Source organism: Chiloscyllium punctatum, chromosome 36 (genome assembly GCF_047496795.1).
Source record: "Chiloscyllium punctatum isolate Juve2018m chromosome 36, sChiPun1.3, whole genome shotgun sequence".
Taxonomy (NCBI): domain Eukaryota; kingdom Metazoa; phylum Chordata; class Chondrichthyes; order Orectolobiformes; family Hemiscylliidae; genus Chiloscyllium; species Chiloscyllium punctatum.
This window is the reverse complement of record NC_092774.1, coordinates 20,949,401-20,976,361: the sequence shown is the minus strand read 5'-3', so window position 1 is coordinate 20,976,361 and position 26,961 is coordinate 20,949,401. Positions and strand designations below refer to the sequence as shown.

The following is a 26,961-nucleotide window of genomic DNA, read 5'->3' as shown; positions in this document are numbered from 1 at the left end:
ATCCTGACTCCGTCACCCAAGCCTATTGTCCGCCGTGCCTGGAGATTGACCAATGGGAATCTCAGGAGGACCGGAAGCAGCCTGGACCTCCTGCCAATCAGAGCCCGCCTATGGCCTGAATGCGGAAGTTGGACCATGAGTTTCTGAAGCTGCTGATGCTTCTCTCTCTCTCTCTGTAGGAATATTGATCTTCACCCCAGACTGCAACATCCTTCCTTTGTCCAACATCTGTGAGTATAACTCTCTTTTTCTCACCCCTTTTTCATTTTTTTTTTCATTCTGGGGTTCAACTGTTGACTTGCTGAAAGGGAATGAAATGAAATGAATCCAGGAATGGGGGTAGACTCCGGAAAGGTTGGCTTTGTCTCTGTATTGAAGACATTGACAGGCTTTGCTTCCTTCACTTGGTAGATTCATTTGTTTGGTTAATGCTGTCAATTCAAGAGGTGGGCTTCCCCCAAGAGATGGTTCGTATTTAACAGCCCAGCAGATTATAATTAGCTGCTTGGCAGTACAGTTATAGAGTCAGTCATAGAATCATACAACACGGAAACAGGCCTTTTGGTCCAACCAGACCATACCAAACAATCCCAAACTAAACCTGCCCTAGCTGCCTACTCCTGGCCCATATTTCTCCAAACCTTTCCTATTCGTGTACCTTTCCAAACTTCTTTAAATGTTGTAATTGTACTCGCATCTTACACTTCCTCGGCAAGTTCGTTATGCATGTCAACCACCTTCTGTGTAAAAAAAAATTGGCCCTTGTGTTTTTTAGATTGCTCTCCTCTCTCGTTAGAAATGTGAAATCCCCATATCCTAGGGAAAAGATAACTACCATTAACTCAATTTATATCACACATTATTTTATTAACTTCTTGCGTCCACTATATACATTCCAGTGAAAGAAAAGCCCAGCCTTTCTTCAAACCTTCCATACCTGGCAACATCCTAGTAAATCTCCTCTGAACTCTCTCCAGCTTGACATCCTTCCTAAAGCTGGGTGACCAGAACTGGACACAGTGTTCCAGAAGAGGCCTCACCACTGTTCTGCAGAACCTCAACATAACGTCCCAACTTGGACACCCAAAGGACTGTGCAGTGATGGAGTGTCCTCCAAATGCCTTTTTAAGCACCCTGTCTATATGTGACGCAAACCTCAATCTTGAACCTTGCTGAAGAAAGGCACACTGTTGAAACTTGTCGTCTTGCTGTGATCAGCCTGGTTGGAAGATACTAAATCTCAAAAGGGCTGATATTGCACAAGAAGCATGCTGACAATGATTGGTCTTAAAGTGGATTCTGGTCAACACTTTACCATAGAGACTGTACCAGAGAACCGTGTACTGTATTTCCAGGTTTCACATCTGTAAGCTTTCCAATTCTGCACTGAGGTTTAGAAGCATGTGAGTTGAGTGTGTTGCTGGAAAAGCACAGCAGGTCAGGCAGCTTCCTGACTTGCTAGAAGAATGAGATGACCTTATTTAAACCAATAGAATTCTGAGGTGGGTGGGGGGCTTGTCAGGGTAGATCCAGATAACATATTCCCTTGTCAGGGAATCTGGAACTCGACCCAGATTACACATAAGAGGCTTTCATTTCAGGCAGAAATGAGGAATATATTCTCTCATTAGTTTTTGCAATGCTCCCCCACAGGGAGTAATAGAGAATGGCTCTTTGAATGTATTCGAGGCTGAATTGAAGAAAATTTTGAGTGACTAGGGGGAAAAAGGTTATGGAGAACAGGCAGGAAATGAAGTCAAGGCCACAGCAGCACAGACATGATCTGATAGAATTGCAGAGCAAGCCCATGAGCTGAACAGCCCACTCCTGGTCCAATCTCTTACAACCTGTGTCCAGGGCAGGCAGAGACGAGCAAAGAACTGTCAGTTGACATGAATCAGTATTTTTAGGAGAATTTGGAGCAGGGACAGTAATAGCTACAGCAGGGAGAGAATGGAGGGAGACTGATGCATGGAGATCCCCATTTTTGGGGGAAGAAGAGAAGAATGTTCCACAGGAACGAGGATTGTCTGTTTGGAATTCCTATCCTGTGCAGATGGTAATGGCTTATGTAATCACCTTTTACAGGATGAGAAGGGAAGGAGTTGCAGACAGAAACCGCAAAACACGATCTGATGGAGACAAGCGATTCATTGGCATGGGAATATCATCAGCCTTTGAATCTCACGCGATGTTTTATTTCTCTTCTGTTCTGTCTGCTTTGCAAAGTTTCAAACATCAGAGACTGAGGCACACAGACCTGAGTGAGAGTGTCCCAATGAACTGACTGGGAAGAGCTTTAACTGGTTACACAGCCTGAAATGGCAATACCCCATGCGCAGTAGCAAGGGACATTCTGTGTGTGAGTGGTCTTCCAACCGATTGTCAAAGCTGGAGAGGGACGAGGATTCCCACGTCATGGAGAAACCGTGGAAATGTGGGGACTGTGGGAAGGAATTCAAATTCCCGTGTCTGCTCGAATCCCATCGCCGTGGTCACACTGGAGAGAGGCCGTTCACCTGCTCTGTGTGCGGGAAGGCGTTTGTTCAGCTGTCCACCCTGGTGACCCACCAGCGGGTCCACACCGGGGAGAAGCCGTTCACCTGCTCAGTCTGTGGGAAGGGCTTCACCCGGCTGTCTACTTTGCAGGCCCACCAGCACATTCACACCGGAGAGAGGCCGTTCACCTGCTCCGTCTGTGGGAAGGGGTTCATTGATTCGTGTGGCCTGCAGAGACACAAGCGGGTCCACACTGGGGAGAGGCCGTTCATCTGCTCAGTGTGTGGGAAGGGCTTCACCCATTCGACCGCCCTGCTAACCCACCAGCACATTCACACCGGGGAGAGGCCGTTCTCCTGCTCCATCTGTGGGAAGGGCTTCACGGATTCCTCCGCCCTGCAGATACACCAGTGGGTTCACACCGGGCAGCGGCCGTTTACCTGCTCCGTGTGTGGGAAGGCCTTCAGTCGATCATCCCATCTGCTGAGACACCTCTCCAGTCACACACAGTAGAGAATTTTTAAATCCTTTGTCTGTGTGGGTGTGACTTGTATTAGAATTCAAGAGAGCAGTCATTCACTGGTCAATTGAGCATCTATAAGAGACCCTTAATGATTTGGAACATGCAGTGACATCAAGAGGTGTATACCTGAAATGTTTGACACTGTGAAGAAATTTGATTTGGAAAGTGTGGCACTATAGGAAGCACAGCAGGTCAGGCAGCATCCAAGGGGCAGGAGACATTTCAGGCACAAGCCCTTCATCACTTTCCAGCGCCACACTTTTTGACACTGACTTTCTAGTATCTGCAGTCCTCACTTGCTGTGAGTCTGAGAGAAAATCTACCCCATGTAAAGATTGGCTCCGGTTTCTCCCTTCCAATGAGGCTGTCAGGATGATTACATGGGAAACAGCGAAAGCTTGTCCGATGCTGAAGGTTGGACAATTAGGAAAAATGAAGTTTCTAATGGTGGCTTATAATCCCGGTAGCTTTTGCGAGAAATACCCCAAGGTATTTGGACATTGTCAGGGTTTGGTGACCAACTGAAGTTCCCATGGTCTGAGCCACACAAGTGGCAGCATGGAGAAGGGAATGTGGAGATGGGTTACATCCCTGCCATACAGCCATAGAACCCAACAGCACAGAAGCAGACCTTTCGGTCCAACACATCCATGCCGATCGGATATCCCAAACTGGTGAGGCCACTTCTGGAATACTGTGTTCAGCTTGGGTTCTCTCTGCTTCAGGAAGGGTTTTAAACTTAAACAATTCAGAAAAAAAGTTTACAAAGATGTTGCCAGGGATGGAGGGTTTGAGGTAGAGAGAGAGGATAAATGGGCTGGGGCAGTTTTCTTTGGAGCATCAGAGGTTGAGGGGTGACCTTATAGAGGTTTATAAAATCATGAGGGGCCTGGATATGGTGAATACCCAATTATGTTTCCCAGGGTGGGTGAGTCCAAAACTAGAGGGGGTAGGTATAAGGTGAGAAGGAAAAGATTTAAAAGGGGCATAAAGGCCCTAAACACCTTCCTGTGGACTCTCTCTCTCTCTCTCTCCCTCTTCCCTTGCTACAAGTGAACTATCTCCCCCCTCCCCCCCTCCCCCCCCTCCCCCCCCTCCCCCCCTCCCCCCAGGACAAAGAATGGAAAGGGGGAGACATTGCTTTGCTCCCAGATATCCAGAGGAGTTGGGAGGTTGTTGTGGCTGTACAGGATGTTGGTTCAGCCACTTTTGGAATATTGCATACAATTCTGATCCCCTTCCCAATGGAAGGGATGTTGTGATACTTGAAAGAGTTTGGAAAAGATTTAAAGGATGTTGCCAGGGTTGGAGGATTTGAGCTACAGGGAGAGGCTGAAAAGTCTGGGGCTGTTTTCCCCTGGAGCACCAGAGGCTAAGGGGTGACATTAGGGATTTATAAAATCATGAGGGGCATGGTAGTGTAAAAACATTGGGACACAGACTTTAACCTCACATCTTCAATGCATTATCTGAGCTGAGATGGCACCTATTAAAGCTATTTTGAGAATGTAACTTCTAAAAATGAAAAGACTTACAAATGAGAGAACCATTCCAGTGCAATGCAGGGCGGCTGGCCAATGGTGGACAGCAGTGTGGAGCATGGGATGTCAGCAGCCAGCACCACGGCTTCTATTGGCTCCTTCAGGATGTCCCCCGCCCTGACCCGTCCCATAGACATCACAACGCAGAGGTAGCCCTGTTGGTTTCAAAGTGAAACTCCTTCCCTCTGACGAACATCCGAGAGCAAAGCAATGTCTTCCCCCTTTGCATTCCTCATTCTGGGAGTCATGATTTGGAGAATCCGGTGTTGGACTGGGGTGTACAAAGTTTAAAAATCTCTCAACACCAGGTTATAGTCCAACAGGTTTAATTGGAAGCACTAGCTTTCGGAGCAACGCTCCTTCATCAGGTGATAGTGGAGGACACAATCCTAAAACACAGAATTTATAGCAAACGTTTCGTGCGATGTAACTGAAATTATACATTGAGAAATACCTTGATTGTATGTTGAGTCTTTCATCTGTTCGAATCCCATGATAGTTTCACTTCTTTCATGTGTAAATCACAAAATCCTTTTAAAAATTACAGCTAACCTGAAAATGCAACTTTTTAAAAAAAACTGATTTTTGATTTACGCATCAAAGTGAAACTATCATGGGATTCGAACAGATGAAAGACTCCAACAGTGGGGTCGGAGGTTGGAGTTCGCACAGCACCAGGTTGTAGTCCAGCAGGTTTGGTTGGAGGCCCACTGACTTTCGGAGTGTCGCTCCTTCATCTGGTGGTGGTGGAGGGCTCGATCCTAACAGTTTGGAGTGAGAATTTGCGGTGTGGTGTGGCTGAGATTGTGCATTGAGGGATTGATTGATTGTCTGATGGGCCTTTCATCTGTTGGAGTGCAGTGGTTGGTTTCGCTTCTTTCATGTGTGAATCACAACACCTTCTTTAAAAAGGTTGCATTCTCGGGTTGGCTGTTAACTATCTAGGTGATGGCTCGTCAATATGTTGAGGGTGTTGGCCCCCTCTTTTTAGATTAGAATCAATCTAAACATCATGGCATAGACAGAGAACACGGGGGGGCCAACACCTTCAACATATTACTGGATTAGTGGTGCTGGAAGAGCACAGCAGTTCAAGCAGCATCCAACGAGCAGCGAAATTGACGTTTCAGGCAAAAGCCCTTCATCAGGCTTTATTCCTGATGAAGGGCTTTTGCCCGAAACGTCTATTTCGCTGCTTGTTGGATGCTGCCTGAACTGTTGTGCTCTTCCAGCACCACTAATCCAGTATTTGGTTTTCAGCATCTGCAGTCATTGTTTTTACCTTCAACGTATTGTCTAGCTCTCACCATTGTTAACAGCTAACCTGAGAATGCAACTTTTTTTAAAAAAGATTTTGTGGTTTACACAGGAAAGAAGTGAAACTATCACTGTATTCTAACAGATGAAAGGCTTAACAATAAAGTTTTCAATGTATAGTTTCAGTTACATCACACTGTAAATTTTTGCTATAAATTCTGTTAGGATTGAGCCCTCCACAACCACCTGATGAAGGAGCGTCGCTCCGAAAGCTAGTGTGCTTCCAATTAAACCTGTTGGACCTGGTGGTGTGATTTTTAACTTTTTTGTACACCCCAGTCCAACACCGGCATCTCCAAATCATGACCAGTTAAACCTGTTGGACTATAACCTGGTGTTGTGACTTTTAATTCTGGGAGAAGGAGAGCACTGTTCACTTGTGGCAACTGGAGTGAATGCAGGGAGGGAGCAGACTCTGCAAAGGTGTTCAGATGCACTCTGCCCCTCTTAAAGGTATTTTCATTTTTTCCCCCTCTGTTTGGCACATTTATTTGAAAACAGTTTGCACCTTGGAAAAAGATTGCTTCTTTTTGCATGCTCACAATTAAGAGTAGTTTTTCGTGGAATGGAGCAGCACATTGATATAAAATGTCAATGTATGTTGCTTCATGTGGTGTATATCTGATATTGTTGGCTGTTGTAAAAGCTTCATGGCTATTATTCTTCACCTTCTAATGTAGTAATGGAGGTACATCTTGTATTACTTGTCATCTTTTTCAGTGAATACGACAGAAGGAAATCGTTCAGCAGCTCTAATGGCTTTCTTTTCTCAAGTAGCCTTGAAATGTCCCTGATTCAGCTCCATTTCCAACACCTTTGTAGGCAGCTTGTTCCAGGTCATTATCACCTAAATGAAGTTTTCCTCCATACACACTTAAGGCTATGTGAGAGTTTTCAGGTTCCTGTGTCCTGGATGATATGTGATCAGCAGGTATCTGGCAATCTACAGGAATTGTCACCTATGTTATATTTCTTTCACTGTACTGACAGTGATCGCTTATTTTGTGATTTCTTTTGCAGGAAGAAATCTGAAAGCAAATGATATATGAACTTCTGACTTGATTCATTGGGACTTGAATATCAGCAGCCATTCCAATTGAGAAGAAATGTTTGTTTTTGTTAGCTTGAGAGATTTTGGATGCTGGTGTGGCAGGAAGAACATTGAGGCACAGATACCCAAGTGAGGTAGATTCAGGACACTGACTGTGAAAGGCACTTTAATGATTTATTCAGCTTGGGGCATCAAAATCACACCACCAGGGACTGTTAACCTGCTCTGTGCACGGGAAGGATTAGTTGATTCTTCTACCCTCCTGACGCGCTAGCAGGCCCTCATTGGGGAGAGGCCATTCACCTGCCCGGAGTGCAGGAGTGCATTCAGTCAAATGTGCAACCTGTGGACACACCAGGAGAGGCTGTTCACCTGCTGTTAGTGCTTCACTAGCTCCTCCCACCTGCAGAGGCACCAGTGAGTTCATGTGCCATCGCAGGGGGAGTGAAGGAGAGACGGCAGAGTGCCATTACCAACTGGACGATCAACCCGGTTCTGCGGACTCACTGGTTCGAATCCCACCGTGGCAGATTGTGGAATTGGAATTCAGTCAGAAATCTGGAGTTCAGCATCTAATGACAAAACCATTTTTTGGGGAGGACAAAAACCATCTGATTTACTCCTGCCCTTTTTTTAGGGAAAGAAGCTGCTGTTGTGGGAGAGTCATCCCAGCTGCATCCTTTACCTGGTCTGGCCTATATGTGACTCCAGACCCACAGCAGTGTGGTTGACTCTTGACTGCTTCCCCTGGCAAATGATTGGGGAGAAATTTACTTGGATACAGTGTGTAGGTTGAAATTGCTGAGTCAGGCAATATTTGCTACAGGTGATGGCTGCACCAAGGATTCAATTACAAAGGGACAACTCAGTGCTGACCAATAGTAAAGGAAGTAGGGTGGGGAGTGTGTGCTTGGAGCTGTTGAAAAAGAAGCTATGTTTTGTACACCTTTTTTAGCTGGGGAGATCCGAAGATGTAACAAAGTTGGTTTGCAATAATTATTACCTGAACTTACCATCAGACTCAGACATTGAAAGCTGTGAGATCCAAAAGGTTTGTGTTTTAAAGCTGCTCACTTCCTTCAGCCAGCAGCACTAAGTTTCCAGTGTCGTGTATCAGAAGGAGCAGTGAATGAGGAGATCATTAGAAATTGTAAACTTTTCACCTCTGCAGATTCTGCATCGTTTCATAGGCATCACAAAGTTTACACTCAACAGCTAGATGTGTGGGCTGTATTCACTAGAAACTGCTTAAAAAGCACACAGGTTAGAAGTGCAACAGGTTTACTTGTAAGCATGATCTTTCGGAGCACTGCCCCGTCATCGGGTGGAGCAGGATCATAAGACACAGAATTTACAGCAAAAGATTAGTGTCATGCAACTGAAATTATATATTGAACAAACTTGGATCACTTAAGTCTTTCATCTTTTAGAATGGATTGCAGGTATTCATTAATATGTAAGTCCCAGAACCTCTTTTAAGTCACATTCTTGGGATAACTTAAGGTTTTTTAAAAAAAGTGACCTCTCAGCTCAAACAATGCATGAAAGGTGTGAGGATAATCTGTCTGTGTCCCAATTTTGAGTCAGACTGGTTTATTTCCAAAGTAGGAATTTATGAAATACTACACAGATTGACTGCCTGTAGATTGTGTTTTTGAGCAAAATACAATATGTCTGCAAATGTAAATTCTCCCCATAACTTGTGTGCGCGTACATGAGAGAGACTGTTTGTTTGTTTGTGTATGCTTGATAAATTGTATGTGTGATGGAGTGTAAGCATGTAAGAGTGTGTTTGGGTGAGTGTGAGAGGTGTGTGTACGAGAAACAATTGAGCAGTTGCACAACACCTTTGAGGGGGCTGGATGGGACTTGTCTTTCCATTTGAGGATAGTGAGAGGAACTGGATGCTGTGATCCATGGCAAATGTGTGATGGAGGACCATGGGCTCAGATGGAGCTGGAAGGCAGGGCAGGACACGTTGGGTGTAAAGGGGGCAAGTTAACCTCACAGCACCAGGGACCTGGGTTTGATTCCGTCCTCGGGGGACTGTCTGTGTGGACTTTGGCACATTCTGCCCCTTGTATCTGCATGGGTTACCTCTGGGTGCTCCAGTTTCCACCCACAGTCGAAATATCTGCAGCTTAGGGTGGATCGGCCATGCTAATGTGTCCAATGATGTGCAGCCTAGGGTGGATTAGCCTTGGGCAATTGCAGAGCTGTAGGGTAATTGGGTGGGCTGTTGTTTGGAAGGTCAGTGTGAATTCGATGGGCCAAAAGGCCTGCCAGGATTATATGATTCTACTGCCTTAGCCATATGTATATTGAGAAATGATTGCCCCAAAACTACTGTGGGAGGAGTGGGTTCCAGTTCATGGGACACTAATAGCTGTCCTGGGGAAAGTTGGATTTGTACTGTCTCCCTCATCCTCTGTCCCCTGTCCATTCTCTCTCTCCCCACACTCTGCATTCCTGCATTCCCTCCCCTGAACCCTCTGCCACCATTCCATTATCCCCTACTCCACATTTCCCCATTCTCTAACACCCCCACCCTCTGTCTCCTTGTCCATTTTCTCTCCCTTCTCTTCTTCCCAACCCCCCCCCCCCACAGTCCTTTCTCTTCCCCCTCTTTCTCCCCATCACCCCCCCCCCCCCCCCCCAACTGCTTTGTCTTCTATCGAGCCCTCTTTGATCATTTATCAAGCCCTCCTACGTAGAGAGACTGGATATTTGAGTGTAGCTGGGAGACGGGGTGTGCAAGAAATAGCTGATTTTTAAAATTGAGAATTTCTCAAATGATACATTCAGAAACATCATTGAAGTCTGAACGCATGCATGGAGGACCTTGAGCTCAGAGATGGAGCTGGAAGGCAAGGCTTTTTAAAAAAAGCTGCAGAAATCTTTCTGAAACTTGAATGCAAGTATGTGCAGTTAGGGTACAGCTCAGGACAGGCTGTAAGGGGTGAATGGCCTTTTCCTAGTCTTGGGGAATTGGTTCCAATTGTGTAGAAAGAGTCAGTTGTACAGCATGGAAACAAACCCTTCGATCTGTGACGACCAGATATCCTAAATTAATCTGGTGACCCATTTGCCAGCATTAGATTAGATTAGATTACCTACAGTGTGGAAAGGTCCACATATTTATTTTTTCCCCTCTTACCCTAAACCTTCCTGTTCATGTACCCATCCAGATGCCTTTTCAATGTTGCAATTGCACCAGCCTCTACAAATTCCTTCGGTAGTTTGTTCAATACACGCACTGCCCTCTGCATGAAAAAGTTGCCTCTGAGGTCCCCCTTTTAAACCTTTTCCCTCTTGCCCCTAAACCTCTGCCCCTCTAGGTTGGGACTCCCGTACCCTGGGGGGAAAAGACATACACAGGTTGGGCAGCCAGCCACCGTGCAAAAGGAATAAAATGTCGAGCCAAAGGGGGGAGAAATTTGTGGCTCCAGCTTTTTCTATCCGATTGGACACTTAAAATTTGTCGATCACACCAGCCTCTCAGCAAAACACACTGAGCATGCTCCTCGGTGTCAGTAAGGACTGCGCATGTTCGCCGGTGTCAGCAAAGCAATGCACATGCGCCTTGGGTGTCCGCAGAAATGGCTCGCGACCGTCTTTCCATGGGCCAATCGGAAGCCCTGGAGAACCGGAAGGAGCCTGGTCCTCCTGCCAATCAGAGCCCCCCCCCCCTCCCATTGTCTAAATGCGGAAGTTGGACCATGAGCTTCTGAAGGTGCTGCTGCTCCTCTCTCTGAATGAAGATTGAGCTTCACCCCCAGACTGCAACTTCCTTCCTCTGTCCAACATCTGTGAGTACAACACTCTCTCTTTTCTCACCCTCTCCGTTTTCCTTTTTATTTCTCCATTCTGGGGTTCAATTGTTGACTTGCAGCAACTGAAAGGAAAGGGAGTGAGTCCAGGGAAGGGGCAGACTCTGGGAAAGTTGGTCCAGGTCTGTGTTTCAATTAGCAAAGACACAGCAAATCTAGTACCACAAAGTAAAGTTGTAGGCTTTGCTGTGGGGAAAAATAAGCAGAAAGGTGCATTGTTTAAATGGTGATATATTGAACATTATAACACAGTACAGGCCCTTTGGCCCTCGTTGCGCCACCCTGTGAAATCAATCTGAAGCCTATCTAACACAATTCCATTCTCATCCATATGCCTATTCAATGGTCAGGTAAATGACCAAAAGATGGCGAGTTCACAACTGTTGCAGGCAGTGCGTTCCACACCTCACGACTGAGTAAGGAAACTACCTCTGACATCTGTCCTATATCTATCACCCCTCAATTTGAAGCTATGCCCCCTCGTGCTAGCCATCACCATCTGAGGAGAAAGGCTCTCACTGTCCACCCAATCTAACCTGCTGATTATCTTGTGTCTCAATTAAGTCACCTCTCAACCTTCTTCCCTATAATCAAAAACATCTCTAGTCCTTTCACCTTTCCTCGTAAGACCTTCCCTCCATACCAGGCAACATCCTGGTAAATCTCCTCTGAACTCTTTCCAAAGCTTCTACATCCTTCCTATAATGCGGTGACCAGAACTGCATGCACTACTCGCAAGTGCTGCCACATCAGAGTTCTGTACAGCTGCCACATGGTTCCAAAACGCAATCCCTTTACTAATAAAAACCAACACACCGTATGCCTTAACAGCCCTTTTAACCTGGGTGGCAACTTTGATGGATCTCTGTACATGCATACCAAGATCTCTTTGCTCATCGACACCACCAAAACTCTTACCATTTGCCCATATTCTAAATTCCTGTTACTCCTTCCAAAGGAATCACCTCACACTTTTCTTCATTAATCTCCATTTGCCACCTGTCAGCCCAGCTGTGCAGCTTATCTATGTCTCCCTGTGACCGACAAGATCTTTTGGCACTATTTGCAACTGTAACAACCTTCATGTTATCTGCAAATTTACTACCCCATCCTCCTTCACCCTCATCCATAAAAATGACAAACAGCAGTGGACCCAAAGCTGATCCTTGCAGTACACCACTAATACCTGAACCCCAGGATGATCATCTCCCATCAACCACTACCCTCTGTCTTCTTTCAGCTAGCCAATTTCTGATCCAAACCCTCAATCCCATGTCTCTGTATTTTCTGCAATAGCCTACCGTGGGGAACCTTATCAAACACCTTACTGAAATCCATATACACCACATCAACGGCTTTACCCTCATCCACCTGTTTGGTCACCTTCGCAAAGAACTCAGTAAGGTTTGTGAGGCACAACCTCACCTTCACAAAACCATGTTGACTATCCCTAATCAACTTATTCCTATCGAAATGATTATAAATCCTATCTCTTATAATCTTTTCAAACACTTTATGCACAATCGCGGACCTGTAATTACCCGGGTTGTCTTTACGCCCCTTGAACAACGGAACCGCATTTGCTATCCTCCAGTCTTCTGGTACTACTCCTATAGATAATGACAACATAAAGATCAAAGCCAAAGGCTCGGCCATCTCCTCCATGACTTCCAAGAGGATCCTCGGATAAACCCCAACCGGCTCGGGGGATTTATCTATTTTCACACTTTCCAGAATTTCTAACACCTCCTCCTTGTGAACGTCTATCACATCCAGTCTCCTCCTCTCTACAAAAATTGAATAAGTTTTCCTCCTATCTCTACAAAAGCTGCTCCCTCACCACCAGATGCCTGGAGGAAGAACGCCTCATCTTCTGCCTCGGAACACTTCAACCCCAGGGCATCAATGTGGACTTCAACAGTTTCCTCATTTCCCCTTCATCCACCTCACCCTAGTTCTAAACTTCCAGCTCAGCACGGTCCCATGACTTGTCCGGACCTGTCCTACCTGCCTATCTCCTTTTCCACCTATCCACTCCACCCTCCCCTCCCTGACCTATCACCTTCATCTCCTCCCCCACTCACCCATTGTACTCTATGCTACTTTCTCCCCACCCCCACCCTCCTCTAGCTTATCTCTCCACGCTTCAGGCTCACTGCCTTTATTCCTGATGAAGGGCTTTTGCCCGAAACGTTGATTTTGAAGCTACTTGGATGCTGCCTGAACTGCTGTGCGCTTCCAGCACCACTAATCCAGAATCTGGTTTCCAGCATCTGCAGTCATTGTTTTTACCTTTTAGTCTCGTAACCTGTTTAACAGTATTCTGCTCAACAACATTGTCTTTTTCCAGTGTGAATACTGATGAAAAATATTCATTTAGCGCTTCCCCTATTTCCTGTGACTGCATGCACAACTTCTCAACTCAGTGTTCTTGTTCTTGTTCTTGTTTTTTGGAGACAAAGTGTACAGTCATGGCAGCGCAGGCGGTGGAATGTTCCTCCTGCAGGATGTTTGAGGTAGGGGTGACCACCGATACTCCTGCCGACTTCGTCTGCAGGAAATGCAGTCAGATCCTGATCCTCACCGAACGAGTTAGGGAACTGGAACTGGAGCTGGATGAACTGAGGATTATTCGAGAGGCTGAGATGGTGATCGATAGAAGCTACAGGGACATAGTTACGCCGGAGAACAGAGGTAGCTGGGTAACAGTTAGAGGTGGGAAGGGGAAGAAACAGGCAGTGCAGGGTTCCCCTGTGGTCGTTCCCCTAAATAATAAGTATACAGCTTTGGAATCTGTTGGGGGGGACAGCCTTGCAGGTGTAAGCTGCAGTGAAGGGGTCTGTGGCTCTGAGACTCAGAAGGGAAAGGGGGAGAAGAGGAGAGCGCGAGTTATTGGGGACTCTCTAGTTAGAGGGACGGACAGGCGGTTCTGTGGACAGGGGCGAGACTCTCGGATGGTTTGTTGCCTCCCAGGTGCTAGGGTCCGAGACGTCTCGGACCGTGTCTTCAGAATCCTTAAGAGGGAGGGTGTGCAGCCAGAAGTCGTGGTACACATTGGCACCAACGACATAGGTAGGAAGAGGGGTGGGGAGGTCATTCAAGAGCTCAAGGAGTTAGGCTGGAAGCTAAAAGCTAGGACAGACAGAGTCGTCATCTCTGGGTTGTTGCCGGTGCCACGTGACAGAGAGGCAAAGAATAGGGAGAGAGTGCAGTTGAACACGTGGCTGCAAGGATGGTGTAGGAGGGAGGGCTTTCAATATTTGGACAATTGGACTGCATTCTGGGGAAGGTGGGACCTGTACAAACAGGACGGGTTGCACCTGAACCAGAAGGGCACCAATATCCTGGGGGGTAGGTTTGCTAGCACTCTTCGGGGGGGTTTAAACTAATTTGGCAGGGGGATGGGATCCGGACTTGTAGTCCAGCAAGTAAGCTAGCTGTGTGTCAGGATGCCCAAGACTGTAGGGAGGCTGTGGAGAAGGTAGCACTGACAGGGACTACTTGCGGACACAGAGATGGACTCAAGTGCGTATACTTCAACGCAAGGAGTATCAGAAATAAGGTGGGTGAACTTAAGGCGTGGATCAGTACCTGGGACTATGATGTTGTAGCCATCACGGAAACATGGATAGATGAGGGACAGGAATGGCTGTTGGAGGTTCCTGGTTACAGATATTTCAGTAAGATTAGGGAGGGTGGTAAAAAAGGAGGGGGGGTGGCATTGCTAATTAGAAATGGTATAACGGCTGCAGAAAGGCAGTTCGAGGGGGATCTGCCTCTGGAGGTAGTATGGGCTGAAGTCAGAAATAGGAAAGGAGCAGTCACCTTGTTGGGTGTTTACTATAGGCCCCCAATAGCAGCAGAGATGTGGAGAAACAGATTTTGGAAAGGTGCAGAAGCCACAGGGTCGTAGTCATGGGCGACTTCAACTTCCCAAATATTGATTGGAAGCTCTTTAGATCAAGTAGATTGGATGGGGCGGTGTTTGTGCAGTGTGTCCAGGAAGCTTTTCTAACGCAGTATGTAGAGTGTCCAACCAGAGGGGAGGCCATATTGGATTTGGTACTCGGTAATGAACCGGGACAAGTGGTGGGCTTGTTAGTGGGTGAACATTTTGGTGATGGTGACCACAATTCTGTGACTTTCACCTTGGTTATGGAGAGAGATAGGTGCGCACAACAAGGTAGATTTTACAATTGGGGCAAGGGAAATTACGATGCTGTAAGACAGGATTTGAGGAACATACGTTGGGAGCATAGGCTGTCAGGGAAGGATGTGGTGGAAATGTGGAACTTTTTCAAGGAGCAGATACGACGTGTCCTTGATATGTATGTACCGGTCAGGCAGGAAAGAAATGGTCGTGTGAGGGAGCCTTGGTTGACGAGGGAGGTTGAATGTCTAGTAAAGAGGAAGAAGGAGGCTTACATAAGGTTGAGGAAACAGGGTTCAGACGGAGCAGTGGAGGGATACAGGATAGCCAGAAGGGACCTGAAGAAAGGGATAAGGAGAGCTAAGAGAGGGCATGAAAAATCCTTGGCGGATAGGATCAAGGATAACCCCAAGGCATTCTATGCGTATGTGAGAAACCTGAGAATGACGCGAATGAGGGTAGGTCCGATCAAGGACAGTAGTGGGAGACTGTGTATTGAGTCGGAAGAGATAGGAGAGGTCTTGAACAAGTACTTCTCTTCAGTATTTACGAACGAGAGGGACTGTATTGTTGAAGAGGAGAGTGTGAAACGGACTAGTAAGCTGGAAGAGATACCTGTGAGGAAGGAAGATGTGTTGGACATTTTGAACAACTTGAGGATAGACAAGTCCCCCGGGCCTGACGGGATATATCCTAGGATTATGTGGGAAGCAAGAGAGGAAATTGCAGTACCGTTGGCAATGATCTCGTCTTCACTGGCAACGGGGGTGGTACCAGGGGACTGGAGAGTAGCGAATGTTGTGCCCCTATTCAAAAAAGGGAATAGGGATAACCCTGGGAATTACAGGCCAGTTAGTCTTACTTCTGTGGTAGGCAAAGTAATGGAAAGGGTACTGAGGGATAGGATTTACGAGTATCTGGAAAGACACTGCTTGATTAGGGACAGCCAGCACGGATTTGTGAAGGGTAGGTCTTGCCTTACAAGTCTTATTGAATTCTTCGAGGAGGTGACCAAGCATGTGGATGAGGGTAGAGCAGTGGATGTAGTGTACATGGATTTTAGTAAGGCATTTGATAAGGTTCCCCATGGTAGGCTTATGCGGAAAGTCAGGAGGCATGGGATAGAGGGAAATTTGGCCAATTGGATAGAAAACTGGCTAACCGGTCGAAGGCAGAGAGTGGTGGTAGATGGTAAATATTCAGCCTGGAGCCCAGTTACAAGTGGAGTTCCGCAGGGATCGGTTCTGGGTCCTCTGCTGTTTGTAATTTTTATTAATGACTTAGATGAGGGAGTCGAAGGGTGGGTCAGTAAATTTGCAGATGATACGAAGATAGGTGGAGTTGTGGACAGTGAGGAGGGCTGTTGTCGGCTGCAGAGGGACTTAGATATGATGCAGAGCTGGGCTGAGGAGTGGCAGATGGAGTTCAACCCTGCCAAGTGTGAGGTTGTCCATTTTGGAAGAACAAATAAGAATGCGGAATACAGGGTTAATGGTAGGGTTCTTAGTCAGGTGGAGGAACAGAGGGATCTTGGGGTCTATGTACATAGATCTTTGAAGGTTGCCACTCAGGTGGATAGAGTTTGTAAGAAGGCCTATGGAGTATTATCGTTCATTAGCAGAGGGATTGAATTCAAGAGTCGTGAAGTGATGTTGCAGCTGTACAGGACTTTGGTTAGGCCACAGTTGGAGTACTGTGTGCAGTTCTGGTCGCCTCACTTTAGGAAAGATGTGGAAGCTTTGGAGAGGGTGCAGAGAAGATTTACCAGGATGTTGCCTGGAATGGAGAGTAGGTCGTACGAGGATAGGTTGAGTTCTCGGCCTTTTCTCGTTGGAATGGCGAAGGATGAGGGGTGACTTGATAGAGGTTTATAAGATGATCAGAGGAATAGATAGAGTAGACAGTCAGAAACTTTTTCCCCGGGTACAACAGTGTTACAAGGGGACATAAATTTAAGGTGAAGGGTGGAAGGTATAGGGGAGATGTCAGGGGTGGGTTCTTTACCCAGAGAGTGGTGGGGGCATGGAATGCGCTGCCCGTGGGAGTGGTAGAGTCAGAATCATTGGCGACCTTTAAGCGGCATTTGGATAGGTACATGGATGGGTGCTTAATCTTGGTTAGAAGTTCGGCACAACATCGTGGGCCGAAGGGCCTGTTCTGTGCTGTATTGTTCTATGTTCTATGTTCTATGTTCCCTCCACTGTCCTTGATTGGCCCTAATCTTACTCAAATCATTCTTTTATCCCTTTATATATCTGTAGAAAGGATCAAAGAAAACCCAAAAGCTATCTGCCAACAACTTCTCATGTCCCCTCCTCACTCATCTCCACTCTCTAGGTCTTTCCTGGCTATCTTGTAACTCAATTGCCCTAACTGAGCCTTCATATCTCATACTAACATAAGCTTTCTTCCTCCTCTTGACAAGGGATTCAACTTCCTTAGTAAACCACGGCTCCTGCGCTTGACAACTTCTCCCTGTTTGACAGGTACATACTTATCAAGGACACATAGTAGTTGTTCCTTAAGCTGCATATTTCTATTGTGCCCATCCCCTGCAGGTTCCTTCCCCATCCTGTGTATCCTAAATCTTGTCTAATTGCATCGTAATTGCCTTCTGGTCTATACCTATCCCTTTCCATTGCTAAAGGAAACTAACTGAATTGTGGTCACTATCACCAAAGTGCTCACCTACCTCCAAATCTAATATCTGGCCAGGTTCATTACCCAGTACTAAATCTAATGTGGCCTTGCCCCTTGTTGGCCTGTCTACATACTGTATCAGAAAACCCTCCTGCACACAATGGCCAAACACTGACCCATCTAAAGTACTTGAACTATAGTATTCCCAGTCAATATTTGGGAAGTTGAAGTCTCTCATAACAACTACCCTGTCACTCTTGCTCTTATCCAGAACCATCTTTGCCATCCTTTCCTCTAAATCTCTGGAACTATTTGGAGGCCTATAGAAAACTCCCCAAAAGGGTGACCTCTCCTTTCTATTTTCTAATCTCCGCCCATACTACCTCAGTTGACGAGTCCTCAAACGTTCTTTCTGCAGCCTTAATATCATACTGGACTAACAATGTCACACCCCCACCTCTTTACCATCTTTTGTGTTCTTACCCCTCTGGTTTAGGTGTAGACCATCCTGTTTGTAGAGGTCCCACTTACCCAGAGACTGCCTCAATAATCAAGGAATCCAAATCTCTCCCCCATTCCTGTAGCCACATGTTCAACTGCTCTCTCACGAGCACATGGCATGGGCAACCAGCTAGAGATCACAACTGTTTGACTGAGTTCTAAGCTTCCACCCTAGCTCCCTGGATCTTTGCCTTAAACCCCCATCTCTCTTCCTACCTGTCTTTGGTGCCTATGTGGACCACTACTTGGGCTGCTCCCCCTCCCTTGCAAGGATCCTGAAAACATGATCAGAGACATCATGACCCCTGGAAGGCAGCACACCAACCGTGAGCCTCTCTCGTTCCCACAGAACCTCCTGTCTATTCCCCCTAACTACGGAGTCCCCAACGACTAATACTCTGCCTCTTCCCTTCTGAGCAGTAGTGACAGACCCTGTGCCAGAGACCTGTGCCCCATTGCTTTCCCCTGGTAAGTTGTCCCCCACCCCCACAACAGTATCTGAAATGGTGTACTTGTTGAGGGGATGTGGAGAAAGTGAGGGCTGCAGATCAGAGTTGAAAGGTGTGTCGCTGGAAAAGCACCTCAGGTCAGGTAGTATCCGAGGAGCAGGAGAGTCGCTGTTTCAGGCCCTTCAGGAATGATGCGTGGATGTACAAAGGGGCCTCAGCGTCCTTCTACGCCAGTCACTGCCAGTTGTCAGACAGGAGCAGCAAGCAATCAGCAAGGTAAGTGATCTATTAGCATGAGGAATTGAGTTGAGAAGTGGGAATGTCTTCCTGCAGTTAGGGCGTCATGGAATATATCCAAGGCTGAGTTCATCTGATTTTTGAACAAAGTGGACGGTTATGAGGGAAGGCAAGAAAATGGTTTTAAGACCAACACAGAACAGTTACAGAAACCGACCCTTCAGTCCAACTAGTCCTCAAACTAAAGTAGACCTACGAGCCTGTGTTTAGCCCATATCCCTCCGAACCTTTCTTATTCATGTACTTATCTAGATGTCTTTTAAACATTTTAACTGTAGCTGCATCCACCACTTCCGCTAGACATTTATTCAACTTGTGAACCACTCTGTATAAAAAAAGATGCCGCTTGTGTCTTTTTAAAATCTTTCTCCTCTCGCCTTTTAAAATTTGCTCCCAAATCTTGAAACCCCCACCCTGAGGGCAGAGGACATCTGCCATTCACCACCTCTATATCCCACATGATTTTTTAATGGTCTATAAGGTCACACCTCAACCTCTTAGGCTGGGACTTTTTTCACTGGAGCATATGTCTCTGACTGAAGAGGTTTCTCCTTATCTCCATTCTGAAAGGACTTCCCCCTTACTCTAAGACTGTATCATTAGGTCATAGTCTCTGCTGCCAATGGAAACATCCTCCCAACATCCACTCTGTCCAGGCTGTTCTATCAGCTTCAATTAAATCCTCCCCACCACCGCCCCCCCACCACCGCTGAGTTCATTAGCATGAGCCAGCCCCTTCAGGATGAGGTACAGCAGGGATTAGGTTCAGCAAAGTGAGAATGGAGCGAGAGTGTGTGGGATGAGGTGTTGCATTTTTGGAGACATAAATTGTACAATATAGGATGTAGACAGTTAATGGGAATGTTAGAGCAAAGAGACCTTGCAGTGCAGGTTCATAGTTCCTTGAAAGTACAGTTGCAGATAGATAGGATAATGAAGAAGACGTTTGGTATGCTTGCCTTTATTGGTCAGTATATCCAGTATAGGAATGGTGGTCATTGCAGCTGGACATTACATTGATTAGGCCACTTTTGAATAGTGCATTCAGTTCTGGTCTCCGTGACAGGAAAGATGTTGCAAAACTTTTAAATCTTCTCCAAATGCTTTCAAAGGTTGTTGCCAGAGTTGGAGGGTTTGAGTAACAGGGAGAGGCAGAATAGGCTGGGGCTGTTTTCCCTGGAGCATCGGAGGCTGAGGGGTGACTTTATACAAAGCTCATAAGGGCCATGGATAGGGTGAAGAGCTGAGATCTTTCCCCAGCATAGGGGAGTCCAAACCTAGATGGTATAGGTTTGAGGTTAGAGGGGAAGGATTTAAAAGGGACCTGAGGGGCAACCTTTTCATGCAAAGGGTGGTGTATGTATGGAATGAGCTTCCAAATGAAGTGGTGGGGGTTGGTACAATTAACATTTTTTAAAAAGCATCTGGATGTATATTTGAATAGGAAGGGTTCAGTGATATGGGCCAAATGCTGGCAAATGGGAGTAGATTACTTTCGGATATCTGGTCAGCATGGACGGGTTGGACCGAATGATCTCTTTCTGCGCTGTGTGACTAATAGTCTTTGGTGAAAGCAGATGTGTCATTGCGAAGACTGGACTTTCAGAGCAGTTTTCAAAGATGTTTTGCCCTTACTGGGAGCAGAAGAAGTTACAATGAAACCTTTCATTTGTGAGATTTACAAAATTGAGGGGCATGGATAGGGTAAATAGGCAAAGTCTTTTCCCTGGAGTCAGAGTCCAAAACTGGAGGGCATAGGTTTAGGGTGAAAGGGGAAAGATATAAAAGAGACCTAAGGGGCAACTTTTTCACACAGAGGGTGGTAAGTGTATGGAATGAGCTGCCAGAGGAAGTGGTGGAGGCTACTGTAACAATTGCAACATTTTAAGAGGCATTTGGATGGGTATATGAATAGGAAGGGTTTGGAGGGATATGGGCCGGGTGCTGGCAAGTGGGACTCAATTGGATTGGGATTTCTGGTCGGCATGGACGGGTTGGACCGAAGGGTCTGTTTCCATGCTGTACATCTCTGACTGAGTGAGCGAGTATATCTGGGATTTTAGTGGAAATTGGGAATTCATTGCACTGTGGGGGTGAAGTGCTCTAAGGTTTACCAACAGTAAGTAAAGTGTGCTGAGTGGGGAGCCCAGTGAGGGGGTTAGGTGGGTTTTTGTTTCAGCCTCCAACACTATTTCCAACGCTGGGCGTCAGAAGAAGCAGTGAATCAGTAACTGGTATCGATGGAAGCCTTACGATTCTCAGTGCTGTAGGTATTGCGTTGTTTCATCAGCATTGTAAAGGTTACTGACACTAGAAATGATTAAACAGAAAACACAAATACGAGAGGGCAGGGTGGGACTGAGGATCTGAAATCTGAATACAGGTTGTTGTTAGGAGCAACCTTTTAATACATGCTCTTACTAACATAGGCAGCAACAAAATGGCTTCTTATTGCAAGTAACATGACACTATGGCTCAAATTGACAATTCTGCTTAAAAGCTGTATAAAATGGCTTTTAATCCTACTAAAAGCTGCATTCCGGATTTGACCATTGTGTGCTTTAGCAAAGATTAGCAGACAATGCTTCCTTTGCAGCATAGAAATAACTAGACTAGATAAGATATTACTAGCCATCCTAACTGACCTTGCAAGTGCAGATGCGGAAAATAGTGTCGGGAAATAAAGGTGCGTGGATGTGTAAAGCAAGGTTGGTTCCCAGGAAATATCATTGGGTTAAGTTGCTGTCAATAATGTCATTTTATTAAATTTGATTGGTAATTGTTTGAATCTGCTGTGTAACTGTGGCTGTACTTTTCAAAAAAGATATAAAAATGTCTTTGTCTTGAGCCATGTGCGCAGTTTCTCTGAGGGACACAGAAGTGTTTAACCTCTGTTGCTAGACAACCAGTACCTGGCTGTAAAGTAAAGTGTGAAATCTTACAGAACCAGTCTGAATTGCTAGTGTTTATTGACTAATTGTGGAACAGAGAGATTAGATTACTTCGTGTGGAAACAGGCCCTTCGGCCCAACAAGTCCACACCGACCCGCTGAAGCGCAACCCACCCAGACCCATTCCCCTAACACTACGGGCAATTTAGCATGGTCAATTCATCTAACCTGCACATTTTTGGACTGTGGGAGGAAGCCCACGCAAACGCAGGGAGAATATGTGGAGTTTGCACAGTCAGTCGCCTGAGGTGGGAATTGAACCCGGGTCTCTGGTGCTGTGAGGCAGCAGTGCTAACCACTGTGTGCCACTGTGCTAGGGGAGTCCAGGTCTTCAGGACTTGTTAATTTGATTTGTAGAAGGTGGGTGGTTCCAGGTGCTGGGATCCAGGGCAAGTACAACTGCGAAGCCCTACAGTGTGGAAGCGGGCCATTCAGCTCATCAGGTCCACACCGACCCCCTCGGAAAAGCATGCCGAAAAAAATCGTCCTCCATTGATCTCCCTGTTCCCACAGAGTAAGATGTTGGTCTGTTCTCAGCTCTGGATTTCTGCTGAAGCTTTGACCCCCTTTTACACCTTCCAGAACAATAAAACATTCAGTCGGTCAGACCCAACTCAGTCTCCCAGCCCGTCAATGATCCAGACAGTGTCATTGTGGTGGGAAATAAAACAAGAAAAGTGAAACAAAATTAGAAATAAATGCTCGGTTGGTGTTTGTGGTTAATGTTTATTCATTAGAAAGTAAACCAGAAATAGGGGTTTCCCAGCATTCTTATAGTGCCCAATGTGAGGAATTCTCTCTCCCTTACCCAGCTATCATTTATAACAATACAGTATTTACATTAACAGAAATGCATCATCTGTTATCAAATAGACATCGAGATATACAGCACTGAAATAGACTTGTCGATCCAACATATCCATGCTGACAAGGTGTTAATCTAGTTACATTCGCCAGCATTTGGCCCATATCCCTCCAACCCCTTCCTATTCACATACCCATCCAGATGCCTTATCAATGTAATTGTACCGGCCACTTCCTCTGGCAGCTCATTCCATACACACACCACTAGCTGTGTAAAAATGTTGCCGCTTAGATCCCTTTTAAATGGTTACCCTCCCTCCCTCTGGTTTTGGACATTCCCACCCCAGGGAAAAGACCTTGCCTATTTACCTTATCCATGCCCCTCATGATTTCATAAAACTATAAGGTCACACCGCCACCTCTGATGCTCCAGGAAAACAGCTCTTTCATATTCAGCCTCTCCTTACACCACAATCCCGCCAACCCAGTCAGGGTGGCATGGTGGCTCAGTGGTGAGCACTGCTGCCTCACAGCACCAGGGACCCAGGTTCGATTCCAGCTTCTGGCAACTTTGTGTGGAGTTTGCACATTCTCCCGGTGTCTGCGTGGGTTTCCTCCGGGTGCTCCGGTTTCCTCATATAGTCCAAAAATGTGCCGGTTAGGTGAATTGGTCATGCTAAATTGCCTGTAGAGTTAGGTGCGTTAGATAGGGGGAGTGGGTCTGGGTGGACTAGTCAGGCTGAAGGGCCTGTTTCCACACTCTAGGGAAGCTAGTCAAAAAACCCTGGTGACCTCCTTCTCAATCTCTTCTGCACCCTTTCAAATTTCACAACATCCTTCCTATCCTCTAGCAGGGAGACCAGTATCAAATGAAATATTCCAAAAGTGGCCTCACAAATGTCCTGTACGGCTGCAGCCTGACCTCCCAACTCTTGTACCCAATGCAATCGATAGGCCAAAGACCCTCTTTCTGCACTGCAAGGATTTTGTGATTTTGTTCTGTGTCCCAGTCAATTTTAGTTACTATCTCTGGTGTATGGGGTGAGAAGGTGGGATCACTGGTACCAGCGTTGCACACAATACTCCAAAAAGAAGCCTGACTCATTTCCTGTACAGCCAAAACACGATCTTCCCAACTGACCAATAAAGTCAAGTGTACCAAACATCTTTCACTATCCTGTCTAATTGCGACTTTACTTTCAAGGAACTATGGACCTGCCAGATGACTCATACAGCATGGAAACAGACCTTCGGTCCAACCATAATCCCAAATTAAACTAGTCACACCAGCCTGCTCCTGACCTTTCTCCCTATTCACGTACTTGTCCACATGGCTTTTAATTGTACCCTCATTCACCACTTCCTCAGGGAAGTTCATTCCACACATGAATCACTTTCTAGAACATAGAACGTAGCACAATACAGCACAGAACAGGCCCTTCGGCCCACGATGTTGTGCCGAACATTTGTCCTAGCTTAAGCACCTATCCATGTACCTATCCAATTGCCGCTTAAAGGTCACCAATGATTCGGACTCTGCTACTCCCACAGGCAGCGCATTCCATGCCCCCACCACTCTCTGGGTAAAGAACTTACCCCTGACATCCCCCCCCCCTTATACCTTCCACCCTTCACCTTTAAATTTACGTTCCCTTGTAACACTCTGTGTAAAATTAGTATTTGAACGGCAAGGATGAGGTTGAATTGAAATGGTTCATAAAATAAACAGTTTCTCCCAAACCCCCTGACAGCAGCTATGGTAGCGCCTCCAACTCTGGGTCTTCCCCTCCCCCATGTGCTTCAGCTACAGGATAGCACAGGCCCACTGCCTGCCCTACCCCCATTGATCCATTGTGATATCACAATGCAGAGGTAGCCCTGTCAGTTTCAGAGTGAAACCCCCCTCCCTCTGGGCAACATGGGAATCCCTATAGTGTGGAAACAGCCCCTTTGGCCCAGCAAGTCCACACCGACCCTCCAAAGGATATCCCACTCAGACCCATTCCCCTATTACTCTACATTTACCCCTGACTAGTGCACCTAACCTGGACGTCCCTGAACACTATGGGGCAATTTAGCATGGTCAATTCACCTAAGTTGCATATCTTTGGACTGTGGGAGGAAACCGGAGCACCTGGAGGAAACCCACTCGGACACAGGGAAAATGTGCAAACTCCACACAGACAGTCGCCCGAGGCTGGAATCAAACCTGGGACCCTGGTGCTGTGAGGCAGCAGGGCTAACCACTGAGCCACCGTGCTGCCCATGTAATGGAGTTAAATATTGTATTTCTTGTCTTTTTTTTATTTAATAGAACAGCAGGAAATCATTCAGCAACTTTACTGACTTACTTTTCTCGAGCAGCCTTGACATTTCATTATCATGTCCCTGATTCAGCTCCATTTCCAGCACCTTTTGTAGGAAGGTTGTCCCAGCTCATTGTCACCTAAATGACGTTTTCCTCCGTACACACCTAAGACTATCTGGCTGCACGAGGGTTTTCTGGTTTCTGTGTGCTGGATAATATGGGATCAGCAGGCATCTGGCAATCTACAGAAATTGCCACCAATGTTATATTAATTTAAGTGTACTGATGGTTGTCACTTTGTGAATTTTTTTTGCAGGCAGACATGTGGAAAGAAATCTGGAAGCAATTGCTACATTGACTTTTGATGGACCCACTTGATTCATTGCGACTTGAATATCAGCAGCCATTCAAATCGAGAAGAAATGTCTGTTTGAGAGATTTCGGACGCTGGTGTGGCAGGAAGAATACTGAGACACCCGAGTGAGGGCGATTCAGTGTGCTGACTGTGAAAAGTGCTTCAAACCATTTACTCAGCTTGGGGGAATCAAAATCTCACCCCTCACGGTGGGGAGAGACTGTGTATCCATTTTGTTTGTAATTTCAAACCCAGAGTGACGCAAGGAAAGTTCTTCCCATGAGGAAACCGTGGAAATGTGGGGAATGTGGGAAAGGATTCCCTTCCCCTTCGGTGCTGGAAATGCACAGACGCGTTCACACCGGGGAGAGGCCATTCACCTGCTGTGTGTGTGGGAAGGGATTCAGTGATGTCAGCAACCTGCGGAAACACGAGCGGGTCCACACGGGAGAGAAGCCCTACACATGCTTGGTGTGCGGGAAGGGGTTCGCACAGTCAGCTGCCCTGCTGATCCACCAGCGGGTCCACACGGGGGAGAGGCCGTTCTCCTGCCCGGAGTGTGGGAAGACCTTCCGTCATGTGAGCAACATGCGGAAGCACGAGCGTGTCCACACGGGGGAGCGGCCCTACAGGTGCCCCGACTGCGGGAAGGGGTTCGCCTGCTCGGCTAACCTGCTGATCCACCAGCGGGTCCACACGGGGGAGAGGCCGTTCACCTGCTCAGAGTGCAGCAAGGGATTCATCGATTCTTCAAGCCTGCAGACCCACCAGCGGGTCCACACGGGGGAGAGGCCATTCACCTGCCCTGACTGCGGGAGGGACTTCAGTCATGTGGGCAACTTACGGAAGCACCAGTGGGTCCACACCGGGGAGAGGCCATTCACTTGCTCCGAGTGCGGGAAGGGATTCATCGATTCTTCCGGCCTGCTGACCCACCAGCGGGTCCACACCGGGGAGAGGCCATTCACTTGCTCCGAGTGCGGGAAGGGATTCATCGATTCTTCCGGCCTGCTGACCCACCAGTGGGTCCACACCGGGGAGAGGCCGCTCACCTGCTCTCAGTGTGGGAAGAGATTCACCAGCTCCTCCCACCTACGGAGGCACCAGCGAGTTCACGTGCCATCGCAGGGGGATTGAAGAAGAGACGGCCATGTGCCATTATCGACTGGACTATCAGCCCAGTTCTGGGGACAGCCCGGTTCCAATCCTGGCATGGCCGATGGCGGAATTGGAATTTGGACAGAATCCTGGAGTACGGAATCCAATGATGAAACCATATTCTGGGAAAAAGGAACCCCATCTGATTCACTCTTGTCCTTTTCAGGGGAAAGGATTCACTTAGTGGTTTCAGCTGCATCTTTTACCTGGTCTGGCCTACACGTGACTCCAGACCCACAGCAGTGTGGTTGAGACTTGACCAACGCCGTCTCCCCCCCCCACACACACACACACACACACATACACACACACACACCGTGCAAATCTGCGGGGAGAAATTTACTTGGATGCAGTGTGTAGGTTGAAATTGCTGAGTAGGGCAATACTTTCTGCGTGTTTAGGCTGTACCAAGGATCCAATTACAAAGGGACAACTCAGCTGACCAATAGTAAAGGCAGTGGGGTTGGAGGGGGGAGTGTGTGCGCTTTGACCTTGAGCTGATTTGGAAAAAAAACACATTTTTCGTACACCTTTTTTGCTGGGGTGATCTGAAGCTGTAAAGTCGCAATAAAGGTTACCTGAACTTA

The 26,961-nt window shown here is 46.9% G+C and overlaps 1 protein-coding gene across 1 annotated transcript; it reads left to right on the top strand.

The window, feature by feature from the left end:
- On the top strand, window positions 1–26,961 carry LOC140460884 (uncharacterized). Its single transcript, XM_072555592.1, has 3 exons — window positions 1–230; window positions 2,089–3,008; window positions 25,567–26,961. Exons 2-3 carry the CDS (start codon window positions 2,335–2,337, stop codon window positions 26,351–26,353), a joined length of 1,461 nt encoding a protein of 486 aa, XP_072411693.1. The 5' UTR covers window positions 1–230; window positions 2,089–2,334; the 3' UTR covers window positions 26,354–26,961.